The sequence below is a fragment of the Micropterus salmoides genome, unplaced genomic scaffold (assembly GCF_014851395.1).
Source record: "Micropterus salmoides isolate LMB-PRFRI ecotype aquatic unplaced genomic scaffold, ASM1485139v1 Ms_hic_scaffold_9, whole genome shotgun sequence".
NCBI classification, from domain to species: Eukaryota; Metazoa; Chordata; class Actinopteri; order Centrarchiformes; family Centrarchidae; genus Micropterus; species Micropterus salmoides.
The window spans coordinates 14,780,040-14,798,679 of NW_024044681.1; the positions used below are offsets into that span (position 1 = coordinate 14,780,040).

Genomic DNA, 18,640 nt, shown 5'->3' on the forward strand with positions numbered 1-18,640 from the left:
TTTTCACAACACATTGGTGAAAGGCTATTCTATTTTGCCGGGGCCAGGCTATTTGCATTAATTGTAATGACATTGGCTGCTCAGCATCTAATTGCATGCTCATAATTGCTTTAACTACAAAAGTCACTGCTAGGCGTCCGCAGCTATGCCACTCATTTCATCTGCAGTAGAGACAGCAATCCCCCAAATGCAACTAAGATAAGTTACAGCAACCTGGGAGGATAAGCCCTAGCATCAATAGGAATGTAGTTAGCTTACTTTTGGTTTATTCCTGCAGATGTCTTTAACTAAACTCTCAGAGACAAATGAAGATCCAGTTGCACTCAAAGTAATGCAATTAAAGAAGTTCAACACTTTGGAAAATACAATTACTCACTTTTGTGTTCAGATAGAAGATCTATAACTCAGTCCACATCCACTGTTGTGGTTAGGGGAAGCAGACATAACTGGTTGGGGTTAGAGTAAGGTTGGGGTCAGGTTAAAGTAAGGAGATTTTAGGCACATAACGTACATCGACAAGAAAACAGGCTTCGGCACAACACCAGACTCTTGGACTGGCACAGTAATTTCCTGGTCTCTGCTGGATGCCTGGCAACCTTATAGTGACAAGACTCCAGGATGTTACTAAGCCAAACTAGGCAATAGTCCAGCACATAGCCCCCAGCAAAACCGCAGTTATACAGATTAAACAGATGAGATATAACCCGTTAATTAGTAAACTTGGTGCCGGTAGGCAGATTCTGTTACCTTTGGACAGAGCCAGACTAGCGGTTTCCCCCTTGCCTCCAGTCTTTGTGCCAAGTTGTGCTCTGTGCGACGACAGAGAAAGTGGCTTTTTGCAACACAGGTTGGCAGAGTGAACAATCCTACTGATTTGGCTTTTATTACACTCTTTTCTGTTTGCTGATCTTCTCCTGATGGCGATCCAGTCAGGAAAACATAGCAGCCCTATTTGACTCATCACTTACCAAATCAAATAAATCCCCTCCTACTGACTTTGACCCCTTCCTCATTTTGCTCCACCCTCCAGGGCCAAAAGGAGAACATGTGGCCTGGTAGAGGACTGACAGGATCTGGATCACTGGCGAGTACCGGACAGAGTACTGCAGAGCAATTACACTCGATTTGAATTCCATGCGTGAAAATAAACACTGTTGAAAACAAGAGAACCACACAGTGAGACACACAATGAAATTAGATCTGCCAGAATCAGTTAAAGGTGGAATCTTGAATCTAAACCAAGGTTTTCTACTGAGCCTTGGAAATGTCATCTTACTCAAGAGTCAGTGCAGAGCTACATCATTATGAATCAATTACAGAAACGTTTCACAAAATCAAACTTTTATTCTTACAGAAAGCTTGTACAAAATATGCTGCAAACAAAATACAAACATCAAAACAGAATATCTTACACAGATGTTATTTAAGATGGATGGGTCAATAGGAGTAAATACATTTTTCTGAGAAATAATTCTTTGACATTCTTTGGCAGAGTTGTGACTGAAAGCAGGGAAACAAAAGAAACTGGGAAAGAAAAACTTTCTGACAAAAACATTACATTGAAAGTGCAATTCTGTCAATAAACTTGGCCATTTTGATGTCCCGTTTTGACAGCCCTCCACAGTCATGTGAAGTCAATGTAATCTGGACCTGTGAGGACACAAACACAGTTTGCAATTGCGAAGCAATAACAGGTCAACCAAACAAATCATAAGTTAGTATTATTTTTAGTTGGTAATTAGTGCTGTAATAATTGTTAACTAAAAAAAATAGTTAACACTTGAAAAAATCCAAACATTTTCCCAGTGCATGTTATGTAATTGTCATTGCCATTTGGATGGCAAAGAAAAACATTGGGTCAAAATATAGAAATCATTAATTAATCATTATTAGTCTTAGAAGGTGAACAGCATGCGAATCAATATAGAAGAAGAGGATGATGTAAAGGAGTGGTTTCTATGTGCTTTTTCTTTGTTGTTTTTTACCACGGGATCCCTTGTAACTACTGACTACAGCTGCTGTTCTCCACAAAGATACAAACTTTTCAGAGCCACATATTGAGACTACAGGAGTATTTGATCATCAAGACACAGTTTTTCGGTATTCCTTTAAGTGTCACACTTATGTTGTTTTGCAGCCCTGGAATAAGCTTTTATACATGCTTGTGGAAGCAGAAGCTGACATTAGTGTATATTGGTGTAATTGTGCCTGACTAACAGCAGTTTATCCTGTGCAGTGTCGCCAGTTACCGTGTGGGTTGCCAGATTAAGCAGTTTTGGTTTGGTCTCTGTGTGACATTACTGTAATGACAATTCAGGAAGCTTGCACCACTTCTGCGAAAAAGTAGTTCCAGCACACAAATTCCCCCAAAACCACGTGTTTTTACATTTCTGCTTAGTGAGCATTAGAGGTGTTGGTTTGGATTATTTTTTGGACAAAGCTTTGGACAGAACCAGACTCGCTGTTTACAGTCTTTATGCTAGGCTAGACAAGACACATCTTGACTCCAGCTCCGTACTTTACACACAAACATGAGATTGGTATTTATCTTCTTACCTCAATTTTGGAAAGAAAGCAAATAAACATATCTCCCAAAATACTGAACTATTTCTTTAAGCTGCGATCCACATACAGTGACATATCTTGTCCTGTTATTTGTCAGGAACGGTGATAAATTCAGTGGACGGCCATCCAGAGTCCTTGAAATTTTGAGGGGATGTTTTTGCCTCCACCAATGAAGTTCCGCCCTGGAGAGCAAGGGCACGTTTAATCTGAAAACGGTGTGCACGGTTTTGCAATGGTTTCTGAGTTGAGCAACATGTTTCCTCAAAATGGTGTGCAACAGCCTATGAGATACGTTTTCTCTCATTTGGTGGGTGGGTCAGAGGTTTTTCCCAATCAGCAGCGACATGTACAGTATATAAACACCAATATTAAAACGTCAGTGCACTTGCGTACACAACAAGTTGTTCAAGGCAGCACCGTTTTGTTTAAATAAACTTTTTGCATAGTGTTTTGTCGGGGCTGAATGCAGCCCAGCTCTAGCCCAGAGTTATATCTTGTAAACTTTACATTGAGAGCCAAGAAAAGAGAGCAGAACATTAATGAACCTTAATAGAATATTATTAGTAGCTCAGTGTACAGCATCTATTTTAGGATGAACATCAGTCAGAGTGGGATTTATGTGTAAGTGTCTGGTGGAAAGTGCTGTGGGGGCCCAGAGACCTGTAGCACCGTTCTACAGCCACTTTAATAAAGAGTGGATTAGGAGCAGCATTCCTGACAGAGCGGCCGGGTCCACCACACTGTAACTCAGTGGCTACAACCTAATGCTGAGAGATTTTCAGGGACTGGGTTTGTCATATCAACCACTACTTTATTTCTGAGGCAGAGAAAGTGAGAGTGTGTGCGTGAGTGTCAGGGTTGTGCAGGCTTCGTGGAGGGGAGGTAGAGATATTTGCAGAGCTTTTCACAAGAAAAACTATGAGATTACAGTGTGAAGTCGTTCTGACTAACCGAGTGTTTCTGGCTTTGAGTGGAGATCGCTCCAAAACCAGTGAGGATTGTTGAAAAAAATCTGACTTTATCCAGAGTTGATTGATCTCGGTGTGTCTGTAATTTGTTATAAACCAACCGTAGCATTGTAAATATGACAGTAACTCAAACACACAGCCGTGATAACACTGTTTGATTCTACAAGCTGTGATTTCTGTAATGGATACTAAACAAATGCAGCACTGTGAGTGACTCCTCAATCACTATTACAAGTTGTAATTTGGGCCACAATGTGAAGAAAGTTATTACCTTATTATAAACATTGAACCATTCTGGGTGATGGTTCATCTTCTCTGCCTGCAAAGCCACTCGTGACATGAAGCCAAATGCCTGTTTAAGAAGAAAACAATCAACTGTCAATCAAAAACATTTCAGGAAGTGGATTTCTCCTCTAAAACACTTCTTTTTACTTTTTAGTCTAGTCTACCCTCAATGACATAAATGGGGAGGACAAAATATTAGAAACCACTTTCAGTGCAATGCAAAACAGAAACACAGCCTCCTAAATTACCGTAAAGTTGAATCACCACTTCTATAAAAGAGTTTAAACAAAATCTAAACATTATAACCCTCGTAAAGGTAGGATTTATTATAGGGCTGTTGTTTTATGGTGCAGCTAGTGTAACCTAGGTAACTCTGATAAACTGGCAACGTTAGAATTTATTTTTACATTTCCCCCGCAAATTTTCTGTCATTCTTTCCCATTTCTATTTTTCCCGCAGTCTTATATATTTTTAAAACTGCCTCTTTAGTTCATATTTAGCAAACTCTGCCTAACTGCTCGTCAGCATAAACACTGAAGCCCACTGCACTCTGACTTGACACAAAAACATCATTCTCTAAACCTTACCAAAAGAGGTAACACTTTAAATCCGCATATTTATAAACAGTATACAAACATTTAATGAATGGTTTATAACACACTATCATGTAGTTGGATATAAGGACATTTTTAAGTGTACAGTATTTGACAGTAATTAAAACTTATCCCATGAAGACATAACTATTATCTGTTTTTACACCAGCCTCCACTCATGGATGCCCACAGGACAAGTTACTTTGTTGACAAATACTCTAACAACTACATAATAAGATGTTATTAACAATTTATTAAATTACTATATATTCACATAAATCTTAATGAGACTTAAAATAAAGTGTTACCAAAGAAAGGTTGACCTGGAGCAGAGACCGTTTCAAAAGAGGTGGGTAATAGATTATATTTTCATGGAGTTTAATGTGACTGCTTCAAATTTCAGCTGCAAGAGGAAAGCTGCCATTCTCAAGGCATACAATTTAAAGCATTATTGGTTTACGAAACACACCGAGTAGTATGCTAGATGAGGGGAGAAGAGAGGGAAAAACGAGTTGCTCAGCTCCAGAACGTATATAGTTAAAATGTCTTGTACCACTGTACCCAAAAATGTGTTGCAACTTGTATGATCGGAATAACTATTGAAAAAGAACATCTTATCTTAACATTATAGATTAAATTATAATTACCTTCTTGATTAATCAACTATTTTGACTAATCACTGAAGCTGTAAAACAAAACAACAACAAAAAAAACACACAAAAAAAACAAAACACCACAACATATAGCGGCCAACACAAAGCACAAAGAGCAATGCTTCCATTGAAGGCAGAGACAGCGTCTCTGTGCATGTAGAAAACCCTCAAGAAGGCATGTATGTGCATACTTCCACACCCGCGTAAGGAGCAGACAGCACGCAGGCACACAGTCAGAAACACTCTTCATATTTCGAGCTTGGCATTTGGCTCTCTCCAATCACAGGCCATCCAGGGAGTGATTACGGTTATTCTAATTATCTACAAAGAGGAGAGTGAAATCCCTCGTCATACCAACTGTGAAGAGGGGGGTAAATCAGGTAGACCTATTTCAGAGCAATTTCCCACTGCAATCTCAATTAAGCCCCTAAATACTTCCTCCCTGCCTAATTAAATCAACTGAAACGCCATTGTTTACAAGCCATGGCTTCAGCCCCATCCACCACCTGATATGACGAAAACAGAATTACTCATGCAGAAGAAATTGTGTTTAGCCTTTTTAGTGCGTTGTTACCAATTTCTGAGACGTCCTGTTAGGTGCCCGAGCAGCACGACACATGTAACACGATCGGCAGCTTGATCAAATTGGTTATCAAGGAAACCATCTCCTGATCAATTTAAGTAATTGGCATATTCCTGCAACTTGACCCCACTGGCACCAATTTGGAGACCGAGGCGGTCTGTTTTTTCTCAGTTCTCATTGGCTCTAATGGAGATGGTTAAGCAGCCTGTCATGTCAGGTGTTGTCCAAACATGTCCTCTCTCTCTCTCTCTCAGGGCCAAGCTCAGGCTAATCTGCTGCTCAGGAACATTGAGTGACAGGTAAAAGGATTCTATGTGAACACTTAAGGGTTCCTGCACATTGTCCCATTTAAAAACACCATCGTCTTTCAAAAACTCACTTTCCACCTGGACTCTTTTATGGAACACCAACTCAGCCCTTGGTATTTAGACAGATTCCTGATTAGCCAAACTAGTGCTAAGAATACTTTTTTTTTTTACTTACACTAAAATCAATCATTTTAATTTTTTTTTATTTTTGCCACCATCATTGCAGACGCTTGTTGCTGTGGTGGGTCTGCACTCTGTGAACCTTTCAGTTGCAGATGCTAATGATGTTTGTGTAGTATTATTAACTAGAGTACCCTCCTCTCAAAACGTTACGGTTGGATCTCTAACGCAAATAGCTAGCTTACAGGTCACTTCAGTGGACTTTTACAGGGCGCAATTGCCCGCAAGGATTATATTGCAGCCCTGTTTCGCTGCTGGAAAAAAAAAATGTCCCAATTATTATTACATAGACACAAAAACATGGGAAAATAAGGTCCAGGTTGAAAAATACCCATTCATTTCCTAGCCTAATTTGAGGATTTTGGTCAGCAGTCCAAATGCTGTATGCTGGTTGTGGCCAGGCTATATGCCTGTAAGAAAACAGGATTGCATTTTTCTGGAACAGTTTGATATTTTTAAATTAGCACGTGTGAATGAAGCATGTACTTCACTCTTTAATGCAGGGAGGATCCCTTTTAACACCACATCTGCCAACTGGGTCACAACACTTTAAAAGCAACATTATCACAATAACACAGTTACAGATCCACTGACATTACAAGGGGTCTGCAACTGCAAACATCTGCAGTAACATCTGTATGATACGTTTCCACAGATTTCCAAACTTGGCAGAAGAAAGAACTTCTAGTCTGGACCAATAATTGGTCACTTCAATTCAGTTTTAATTCAAGAAGTATATTTTTCTTCCAAAGCCAGCTCATGGCATGGTGAAGTTCGCCAGTGATTATGAACAAATGCTGTATTAGTATCCAAAAAGTGTGTTTTTTATTTGCATTTCGAATCAATTGAATTGACAGTGAACCAACCTCAAACTGAGTTTATACTCATTATCCAAACTTCAAAGTGCTGTACAGTACGAGAGCTGCGCAGCTTTTATCAAAATAAGTGTCACACTTACATGTCCCCGTTTCGACCTCATTGATGTGCAATTGAACCACAGAGAAAAATGTAATTTGTAGGAAAGCGGAATGAGAAACTTAAGATGACAAGTTCAGCCTGGGTGCAACATGAACCCTAAGAAAAGACTTCAAGAAAAGGAGGAGAGAAAAAGCATGAAAAGCAGTAATCTCCCACTACAAATGAATTAGAGTTAAATGTCCAAAAAACCTGAAATCATGAAAAGGCCTTAAAAATCATGCCCTACATCAACATCTTCTCTTAGGTGGTGGTCCCTTGGGGGCAGTAAGGAGAGCAGGACACAATACTGGCAAAGTGGTGGTGGTACGTCTGTCTGTCACCTGTAGGTCATCTCAACGCCCTCCACTTGGGTCAAACAAGTAAATAAAACCAACCCTCAACTCCCAGCTGAGGTCTTATGTCAACAGAGGTCAAGGACTCTCCCACTCAAAGTGCTTTGTTTACCCCATTTGTATTGTACGGGCCACACTTCTCCAGCCAACAGGTCAGCCAGCCATTCGGCTATCCATCCATTCAGCCAGCCAGCCATTCTCTCCAACTGGCCCAACAAGCTGTAGCTGTCAAAGTCAGATAATTTGACATGATATTATGCAGGCCCCCATCTCAAATAATCAGAAACACCCAAACGGCAGACCCCCGCTATGCCCCTTTCCCCCGCACACCCGCTTTTGAGGAGCCGTTTTGGTGCTATTACAGCATGATTGTCATACAACACTGGATGAGACAATTTGACGTCGAAGCAGAGTGGTGTTTTCTCTCTCATTGCGGCCGTGGGCTGGAATACAGGACTCAGTTTCAAACACATGTGTCTGTTATTTACAGATCGGTTTTCCACCGCCGCGCGGTCCAGGGGCTTAGAAACGCCTGCTCTGTCTTGCCAGGACTAAGTGCATGCAGATTGTGCCTACTCTTCACTAGCCTCTGACAGACACACACATGCACACTGATGCATGTACGAATGCACATATTCAAACCTCCTCAGCATACACACAAGTTTGTGTCGACGCACACATGAAGACAGTCCGCTCTCCTCTATTACACACCGCCATGACTACCCGATGATTACCCTACGAGCCCCATCATCACCCGCGTCAGCCCCCTGGAAAACCTTCGCTCCTCCACAGTGAAAGGCAAGAACACTGAACTGTACGTGGTGGCGGTGGTGGTGATGATGATGATGACGACCACACCTCTTATGTCTCATTTCTCTGCTTTCCCAAACCACTCTTCACAAGCTTCCAGCTGGCAGGACAAGGCCGCCCGCTAAGTTGAAATGTAAGTTGAAATGTAACTTTAAGCAAAATATTGAATAATTATGATGCAAAGCTGCCAAGCGCTGAAGTTCTTTCTTGTTGTAGAGAGCGCTCTACTGGGCATGTGTAACATCATAATCTTCTCAAGTTAACGCAGAGAAACACAGAGGACTTTAATCTGATATTCTGACAAAGGCGATGCACGCTGCGAACACTCATGAAGTGACTAACATCCTGTGTAACCAATGTTCAGGCAAGTCAGCTCCTATTTATGTAAAGAGTGTCATGTAATACTCAAGCATGGTGTTAAGGCCAACATATGCAAACCCCCTCATTAACTGCAGGGTTACCAGCAAGGGCTTAAAAAGGTATTGGGCTCGTCAAAAGACAGCAGACGTCAATGCCATCTTAGCTTACCCAAAGGACTGATAGCCAGATTATCTAACCACCTCCGCTTGGGTGCCACACCTCACGGCTTCCCTCCAGCCATTTTCACAGGACAAGATGAATGCAGGATGCCTCCAGTTCCCAGGGAAAGTTCCATTTTGGAGACAGAATGGGAACTGAACACCGCTGAGCTGATTAACAGGCCTCTCACTCTGAGTTGACTCTGATTATTTTATAATAATTATTTATAGTATTTGTCATTCATTTGTTTTTGAATCGTCAACTTTGTAAATTGTATTTCAGAGGAGAAATTACTTCATAAGTAGGGAGCATAACAAGCAGATATCAAGGAAGCGGCCAATGTTGTGCAAGCAAGTGTGTGTGTGCCTGTGTGTGTGTGCGCGCGCGCGCGCGCAGCAGGAGGGGGGTGACTCTGGGAGTTTGGTTTACCCAGGGGCTCAGTTTTAGTTGTAGACATCTTATTCAACACAAGCAGAGCAAGGCCTGTAACGAGAGGCAGAGGCTTGAAGGAGATTTGGTGGAGAGGGAGCCCCTGACTGAATATAAAAAGGGGGATCAGCCTTCGGAGCGGAGGGAGCTTTCGAAACACAGCAGCGCTCTCCTCAGTCTCAAAATTGGAACTTAAGTCCAGAAGCTGTGTGGACACTGCAGCTTTTTAACGGTGCTTGTAATGCGGATATAGTGTGTGGTGAACCACAACTTTGGCGTGTTGTTTGTCTCAAGTTTGTGCCATGTTCTCTTTTTGTTGCATTATTGCACAACTATGACTGTGAATGTTGTGAATTTATAAATATCAATTTTTGCATGTTTTTAATTCAGCAAATACTTTGATATGGAATAGCTTTCTAATATGACCCCAAAAAAAAGGTTTCTAAAGCAGCATTGTGAAGGTTTTACTGCATCACGTCTGTGACATTTCCATGCTCATTGTGTTGTTGAATATAGCCAACTAACACACCTCCCTGTCCTTTAAATATTTGGATGCCTGATTACCCTTTCTATCTGATTTTTAATATACATATTTTCTTCTTACACCTGCACATGTACAGATGTCACTGAAAGGTTAGGAGGAACATAAATGCAGAAATATCGCCCCTACTAAGAAGATACCACTGAGTGACTACTGCAAATATTTAGAATGTAACAATATATTGTATCATTTTGGTTATTACTGCTGAAAAATATCTCCCATCAGACCATGACTTTTGTAAATCCTTACACCCTCTTCACTCCAAATACCTTTCCTGAATGCTTATTCTGACATGCAATTAAATACTGTTTAATACTTGATTTTAATCTGTACATTGAAAATGGTTTTGTACATGAGGCCAACATTTGAGACTTGTGTTTGTGAAAAGTGAGTCAAAGATTTTAACATTGCTCATTTCTAAGTCTTTGGCAGCCATAATAGCTGTACAGTTAGAGACGAGGTTCCCGTACTACACAATTAAACTCAATCCTTTAGCTGATGATTTGCACCATGTCACCTAAATTAACGAGATGAACTTAGTTCTATACGTGGTTTATATTCCTTAGTTAAGGAGGAGCTTGTTCACTTTGCAGGAGAGACTCAAGATAACAACTCGCCTGTTTTCCTTCGCAAATGCAGCTTATTAGTGATTTTTTCTCCATTGCTGCATGATGCCGAATATTTGCAGGGAAAGATGAATTGCCATCATTGCCAACTTCAGCTAACATAACTCAGCAGTTGAGCATGCACAGCTCACCTCGCCTATACAAACTGCATCTTAAGGCTACCCATTTCACTTGTGTCACATGAATATTTCCACGTCATCCACTGAAATGTAAAGCAGATGGTCATTTGTAAACATACATAACATGAAGCTTGATGCATAAACAACATCAGTGACTGCAACTTTAAAACAAGCACAATTCCAGCCAAAATTTACAGTATTAAACACACACACACACACACACACACACACACACACACAGATGTTTCCACATATGATTGCAGGGATTCTCAGTGACCAAAGCGACTCCAGAAAGAGGATTTCACCTCTCAAACCCGATTAAATATTAGCGGACTTGATGAGGGAAATAACTCACAGTAACTTCTCAAGACGGCTGCCATTAACAAGGCACAGTTTACCCACATGCCGCATATAAATTACCGGCCTGATCACAACAGCATCATAACACTTTCCACTTGCATATAATCAAAGAAAAATAAACTCAAACAAGCAAATCCAGCTGTCATCTTTTTTTTTGTTCATTTGTAGCTATGAGTGGCTCTGTGCCTCATGTTTTCAGCCCCACTTAAACAGGCTGCCACTGAGGATTTTCACATGGACACAACTCTACCGCCCCCTAGAGACCACAACGGTTTCAACTCACAGAGAGGGGATTTGTTATTCTCATTATAAACTCTTGGGGATCTGATTTCCTCAAGCCCATCACTCGCAGATAAGTGGCGAATGGAAATCAGCCAGCATGTCGCTCCTCATCTCCATTCCCCTCTGGTAAAAGCCCTTTAAGAACGGCCATGAAAAATGAGCCAGAGTTTGTGAAAATGCATCGGAGAATTTGGGGGGGTAGCTGGAGAGAGAATAAAAGAGGGTGAAAAAGAAGGACAGAGAGACAGACAGAGAGAGTTGCCAACATGTAAAATTGGAACAACATGAGCTCATTGCCCAATAAAATGGGGCACAGAATGGGAATGAGAGACAGACAAAGACAAGAGAGACAGAGATTGGGGGAAAGGCGGGTGGCAACGAGGAAGAAAAAAAGCAGAAAGCAATGCACATCTACCAGAAGGAATGATGGGGTTGTTAGTGGTTTGTGACCCAGTTGAAACGTTTTAACCAATTTGATTGTTTGTGAAAGTAATCATTCTGATCGAAACCCCAACCGCTGCCAACTGGCCGCCTGTCATGTCTCAGGGTAATGCAGCCTGACGTGTCGGGGTAAGAGGAGAGGCTTTAGAGCCAGGAGGAGCAGTTGGGGGAGGTCAGCGCTCGCCCCTCGACTTCAAACACGGGAAAGTGTAAAAACAGACTATTCTAGGGGCTAAAACAACTAACGACAGGATTATAGGAAGTCCACTAAGTGGCCTTGAGATGCTGCAGTTTACTTCGCCCAATGCACGGCTGAGGCAAAGTAGAAATCTACCTACCAATGCTGTGCCAAAAACATTTATATATCGCTTTTAGTGTTTCTTTACCTCCAAAAGTCGTAGACCTGGTATGAACTCCCGTGTAGGTCACAATAAGTGTGATCATCAAAAAAGTCAGGTACAGCAAGCATGTTAAATTTAACATTTCAAGTTGTTTGCTGAACTACTTGAGGCAGGTTTATAACACAGAGGAGGCAGATCCTGAAGAATGTGCTCAGGAAAATCTCTAACACAACAAAAAACATACTACAAATGCAACATCTATGTGTGATAAAATATACTAATCTCAGGTTCACTACTAGCTTTTCTTCCTGGAGCTTTCTATCATTTCCCATAGCTTTGACAATTGTCGATACATGAAAGGAAGATTACAGCACCTGTTTCTGTTTCTTATGTAGATGGGTCATAATAACACCTGAGCAAGTTCCATTTGCTAAAGAGGGCCATGGGATGCAGTTGAAAGCTCCAATAAAAGCTGGTAAGTGAACCTTGACTTTAGATTGTTTTACAAAAAACGATATATTTTTTCTTAATTTCACAGGCTCCAGTATATTCAATCAAAGTGTATTTAGACTTGTTTCACATTTTCTCACAACTCATCAGGACAACATTAATATAAACCAACTAAAAATACACTACACAAGTTCCACATGGATGCATATTTTCTCACTGTTTGAATCTATTTTTAGCACTTCTATTCTTTTTTCACTTTTAATTCTTCACCTACAGTGCCATTCGGTGGCTTGAAAAGCCTTTAAAAATACTTTGTTACTAATGTGCAAAAGGTATACATAAATCTTCTGTCAAATGGCACAAATTGCATGGTACACTGACCTCAGCAACATGAAATGCCAAAGTGACTGACATTACCTAAACTGTCATGATGTGATTAGGGCTGAGCATCAAACCCACAACTTGTCGAGTACTGACCAAAATGTGTTGAAAAGCTGTCATGTTTCAAAATTTGGCATTGTATGCTTGTTTAGATTCATAATTTGGTTTAGTTATTCCCTGACCAAACATTTACTGATATGAATCATAACTTTGTTTGGTTTAGGCTGTTTTTTATTTGTGCAAAGTTGTGGCTCAGCTGCTTGTACTGAGAGAACATTAAACACTGAGGCACTGAGAAGTTAGGAATGTTTTGTGAAATTACAAAGCAGGGGTGGTTTTTGTATTGTGGTCAGAGGAACAGGTAATTCAGTTAAATTTAAAAAAAAAAAAGATTGGGACAGTCACGCCGTCAGATCACCAACACCCACCAACCACTTACTATGGATGAAGAGAGTATTGAAATGGTAGATGATTATAAATACTTAGTTTAGCATAAATTATTGTGCCTGTCATGGAATTTTAATACAGATGTTATTTATAAGAAAGGGTTGCAGCGTCTATATATTTTATGCATAAACTAAGACTTTTTAATGTGGACAGAGATATATTAGTCCTCTTCTATCACTGCTTTGTGGAAAGCATACTAACTTTTTGTTCTATTCCCTGGTATTTCACATTGTCAGTAAATAATAAAAATAAACTGCATAAGATAGTTAATATGTCCAGTAAGATTGCCGGGATACAGCAAACTAGCATGACGATGACCTGTGACAACCTGCACCTGGTGAAGAAGGGGCAGGCGATTATTAGAGATGTATCACCACCCCTATTTGGCGAGTATGAGCTGTTACCATCAAGCAGAAGGTTTAGGGTGCCATCTCTCCAAACCAACCAGGCCTGCAGGTCATTTGTGCTTATTAGCACTGAGATGATAAAACCTTGGGGTGTGCGGGACCTGCACCTTGGTATAAATTGTATAGCACTCGTGGGGGATGTTTGTGTTGGCAAAGCAGTTGTCTGGTTGTTAGTCTGTTGATGTTGTTTATCTGACATTTGCTGTATGACAAAATGAATTTCCACAAGGACTAAATAAACATCTATCTATATCTGATCATTTGGTCAGTGCATGGACACAAAGATGTTTTACAGAGGTAGTTTTCATATCTAACACACAGTACAGTCCCTGACAAAAGTCTTGTCGCTTATCTATTTTGCAGAAACACCTGCTATTAACCTGACTTTTAATTAATCAATTGGTGTTAGAAATAGCTCATATGAAAAGCTAAAACCCTCCCAAATGATGTTTAATGCACTGAAATAAATTAGTTTCACTGAAAAAAGATTTATCATTTAAACAAGACAGAAAGGTCAAATTTTGGCAAGACAAATTTACTGCAAATACAAAAATATGTCAGAAAATTAATTAGTGGTGCTGTGAGATCCAAATTTAATATCTTGTATGACTTCCATGAGCTTGAAGGACTGCTTCCATGCGGTTTGGCAAGGATGCATACAATTTATTGATGAAGTCATCAGGAATAGCAAAGAAAGCAGTCTTGCATGCCTCCCAGAGTTCATCAATATTCTTTGGTTTCGTCTTCCATGCTTCCTCTTTCATCCTACCCCACATATGCTCAATGATGTTCATGTCTGGTGACTGGGCTGGCCAATCCTGGAGCTTCTTGATCTTTGCCTTGAGGAACTTTGATGTGGAGATGGAAGTATGCGATGGAGCACCATCCTGCTGCAGAATTTGGCCTCTTTTATGGTTGGGAATATAAGAGGTAGCTAAGATTTCTTGGTATTTTACACTATTGATGTTGCCTTCCACCCTGCAGATCTCTCGCACACCCCCATACTGGATGTAACCCCAGACCATGATTTTTCCGCCACCAAACTTCACTGTTTTCTGGGTGAATCTCGGATCCATGCGGGCTCCAGTAGGTCTCCTGCAATATTTGCGGCGACTGTGGTGTAATTCAGCAGAAGATTCATCTGAAAAATCCACCTTCTTCCACCTTTCCAGCGTCCATCCTGCAGGCTGTGGGCCTTGGCAATTGCCACACGGTTTTTCAATTGTCTTTTGTTTAGTGCTGGCTTCTGGGCACTGATTCGACCATGGAGGCCATTTCGAGACAGAATCCGACAAACTGTTCTGGTTGACACAGGGACTTCAGGTGACCAGGTCTCGTGGAGCTCTGCTGCAGTGGAAAATGGGCTGGCTTTGGATTTTCGGGCCAACAAACGGTCCTCTCGAGCAGTTGTCTTGCAGGGTCTGCCTGACCTGGGCTTGTCAAAAATGTATCCAGTGTCTTCAGATGTTTTTTTTATCCTCTGTACTTGACGCTGAGACACATTGAAGGTGTCTCCCACATCAGCAGTGGATCTGGTCTTCAGCCTCTTGATAATAAAAACTTTAGTCTCAGGGTGAATCTTAGGCATGTTTGCAGAGGTCTAGTTGCTGTTGATGTGAAGGTCTAGTGTACTGGGGTTGTTTTTATACACACCTGAGACCTAATTGATCCATTATTAGTCACAGGTGAAGCTCATATGACAAGGCGACACTTGTGTATTTGCAAAAATTGACTCAATGGGCTTTACCAAGCTGTGAATATTAGAATACTTTTTGACAGTTTCGTTTTGCACTGAAACATTATTACAAAAGCTGTTGGGATTAAAATGAGCAATTTCTTGTAAAAAAATCTTGATTAGAAATATATTTCAACGGCACTTCAGGTCAATTTGTACACAAGCGACAAGACTTTTGTCAGGGACTGTATGTGCAGTCATTTTTGTATCTTAGAAGATTTCTGTCAATTATGGATTTTTTTTTTTATTTGTGGTATTTTTGTATGTCACGTAATCCCACTTTGATGGCATGACACACAAAAAAAAGTCTTTCATTTATTGTAGAAAAACATGTTAATATTACTCAAATTAAGGGATTAGAAAAAAGTATAGTTATGGTGTGGTTACTGTATTTGTGTATTGTAGTGGCACCAGTATTAAAAAAATTTAATTTGAAAGAATATGTTTTTTCAAATGCTTTAAAGCGCTACTTTATAAGAAATAAGTCAAGTAATTTAGTTAAACAACATTCAGCTTCACATGCAGTAACATGACTTTATTAAAACCTTCAGAATCCCCATTTTCATGCAAGGTGCTCGGCATGCTCTGTCTAAGTTAGCGCCCCATGCTTGCCTCATTGATCGGTGATTAACACAGACAGTAGAAATAATAGCTTCATAAACACCCAACAACCTTTCAGTGGTCATCAGTGCTTTTCTTTGCACAAAAGGAAAAAAAAAAATCTATGAACCAAATGAAAATAGTGAAAGCAGAGAGGAACCTGCCCCCTGCTACACCTGCAACCAATCAGCGTATAAACAAAGATGAATTTGTGTGTTTCCGATGGTTAACAAAATGGCCGTGCATCTGGAGGTCTGCGTCCTGATCCCCATCAAGCAAACCCCCACCCAGCTTATAACAGCCCCCTGAAGACCCCAGCAGACCTACAGAGTTCCCCAAAAACTAAAAGAAAATTTGAGTTTCGTCGCAGACTTTATTGGCCGTCTGGAATAGAAAACTACAAAGACTGAAGATGTCAACTGCCTGTGCGCGTGTTCTTTCTTTCACGTTAAATTGAATAAAACCCATTTACACGCTCTAACCAGCTGCACAGTGATGCAGATTTGGTCCAATCTATGATCCCAGTGATTAATTCTGACTGTTTATCACAATAATTTGAGGAACAAAATTATTTTACTTACACTTTTAGCTACCTACATCCAACTCCTGACCAATGTTGTTTGATGAAAAGCAGTGAACTCAGATGTGTAAGTGTTGCCAATATGGCAAAATTCTGATGTTATTCAACACGGAAAAACTAAAATCAACCCTACTGTGTGTGTGCATCGCTGTCTGTTTTGCTATATTTATTTTATTTACATGGCAGATGAATCACATCAACACAGACTATTTTAAATGATGGCCATGTCACAAACTATATGTCTTGTACATAGTGAATGCATACACAGTATGTATGACTGGACAAGGAACAGGAAATCAGATAACCCTAACTGTAACAGACCATACAGTACATAACTGACCGTCAGCCTTGCCTAAATGTAATCTTAGCCTTAAACCCCAGTCTGAGACTAAACTAAAACACAGCAAGTGACTAAATACCCTCACTTTTGACAAAAATGTTACATGTCAGAAGTACATCACACACACACACACCTGATTAAATGTTTTAAAATGAAGTTCTTTGAAGATGGCATCACGGTCGTCCACCTCCACCCAGCCTGTGGCCCTGAGCTCCATCACAAGCTGATCCCGGTCTGAAGGGGAGAGCCAGTTGGAGTCTGACGACTGTAGACAAGTACGCACACAAATCTCAGAATGTGTACAACATCATTTTGTTGTTCATGTTGGAGTTATTACATTGGAAAAAGCAGTGATTCTGTGTTTATTGTCTTTTCTCAATCTGCTGTGCTCTTTAAGCTGTATTAAATTGTTGTAAAAAAAAAAAATCTCACTCACATTTCAAAAACTGACATTTTAACAAATAAATACATAAAAAACTGTATTTAAAAAAAATACATAATATACACATACATGTTTATTCTTGTTTTTTTCGCCCTTTTCTTCCAACCCATACCAACCTTAACACAAACGTGCAGATTCTGCCTTTACTGCCACTGGTGAACTGTCACCTTCATTGTAGCCTAGTGCTGTTAGTGCTGCATCCACAAGGTGGAGTCCTGGCACCAACAATAAGTACTAACGCTGGCCTACTTTGTAAAGAAACAGGCAGGCCACACAGAAATTAAAGTTACAGCCATATTGCTGTGATATTCATCTTTAACTGTATAACTACTGAGCGTGAATTCTCAATTTTTAAAAACAAACTTTAGTAATTGGTCATTTTAAATCTGTTTATATTTGGCTTACTTATTTGCAAAGTCGAACAAAATAATATGAATTTAACCCTTGTAGGACTTGTCCACTCGTCTAATCCACACACCAGAACTTTATTTCTAAATCCTGAACTTTATGACATAACAAATGCTCACATAAATGAAATATACAGTGACCTTAACTAAATACCGTTAAATGTTCGGGGAGGAAAGGGCAAGGCTGAACTCAAAGATAAAATGTCAAGTTAATATTGTCTGGTGAGTTTTATATCCATCAAACTATTACGCCGAACATAACAACATCTCCGAAGGTATTTGGAAATACCACACACTTTTCTTAATACGTGTCTCCTTTTACTGGTTTTCATGTAGACATTTAATTCGCAGAGTTTTGAGTAGAGTTTGGCGTACGTTTTGTCATACAACAAACCACGGCGCGTCTTCCCTGTGGCTTGCTATTTCACAGCATACAAAATTGTGCACTTCTTGCTTGTTTCGTGACATTACGCCCACGTGTACACAACTCTAGCCATGTATTAAGTACGTAGATAAGATGCTTATAAATGCTAATGCTAAAAGACTGTCACTGCAGCACTCACCATTTTAGAGCAGTTGTTCCCGGAGAGCGGAGGCAGGAGCAGACTGCTCAGCCTGAACGGACGCTTGCAGAGCCATGAGCTGCCCGTCCTCAGGCTAAACATTAACCTAGACATAACCAGCGCTTTGTCAGCTCAGCTGTGCTCTTTCACCACCCCTATCACCTCTTCTGCTCTCTGCGTGTCCTCTCACACTTCACCATAGCTGTTCAGTTTACTGCCTGATTAAAATCCCATATTTTCGATGGGAGTATGGTTATCCCAATGTGCCTGCTCCTACAGTGACACGAATGGAGGATTTGCAAACCAGATTCTCCAGTCAGTGATGATTAATAATTATGATTAAATAAAATTAATACAAAAAGATATTTCTATTAT

General features: G+C 40.3%; 1 protein-coding gene across 1 annotated transcript; it reads right to left on the reverse strand.

Annotated features, from left to right (window-relative positions):
• Window positions 1-1,324: 1,324 nt before the first annotated feature.
• LOC119895028 (pterin-4-alpha-carbinolamine dehydratase 2-like) lies at window positions 1,325-18,445 on the reverse strand. The gene is made up of 4 exons (XM_038707814.1): window positions 18,266-18,445; window positions 16,987-17,118; window positions 3,805-3,885; window positions 1,325-1,650 (listed from the first exon to the last, which is right to left on the reverse strand). The coding sequence occupies exons 1-4, from the start codon at window positions 18,377-18,379 to the stop codon at window positions 1,555-1,557; spliced, it is 423 nt and encodes a 140-aa protein (XP_038563742.1). The 5' UTR covers window positions 18,380-18,445; the 3' UTR covers window positions 1,325-1,554.
• Window positions 18,446-18,640: the final 195 nt, after the last annotated feature.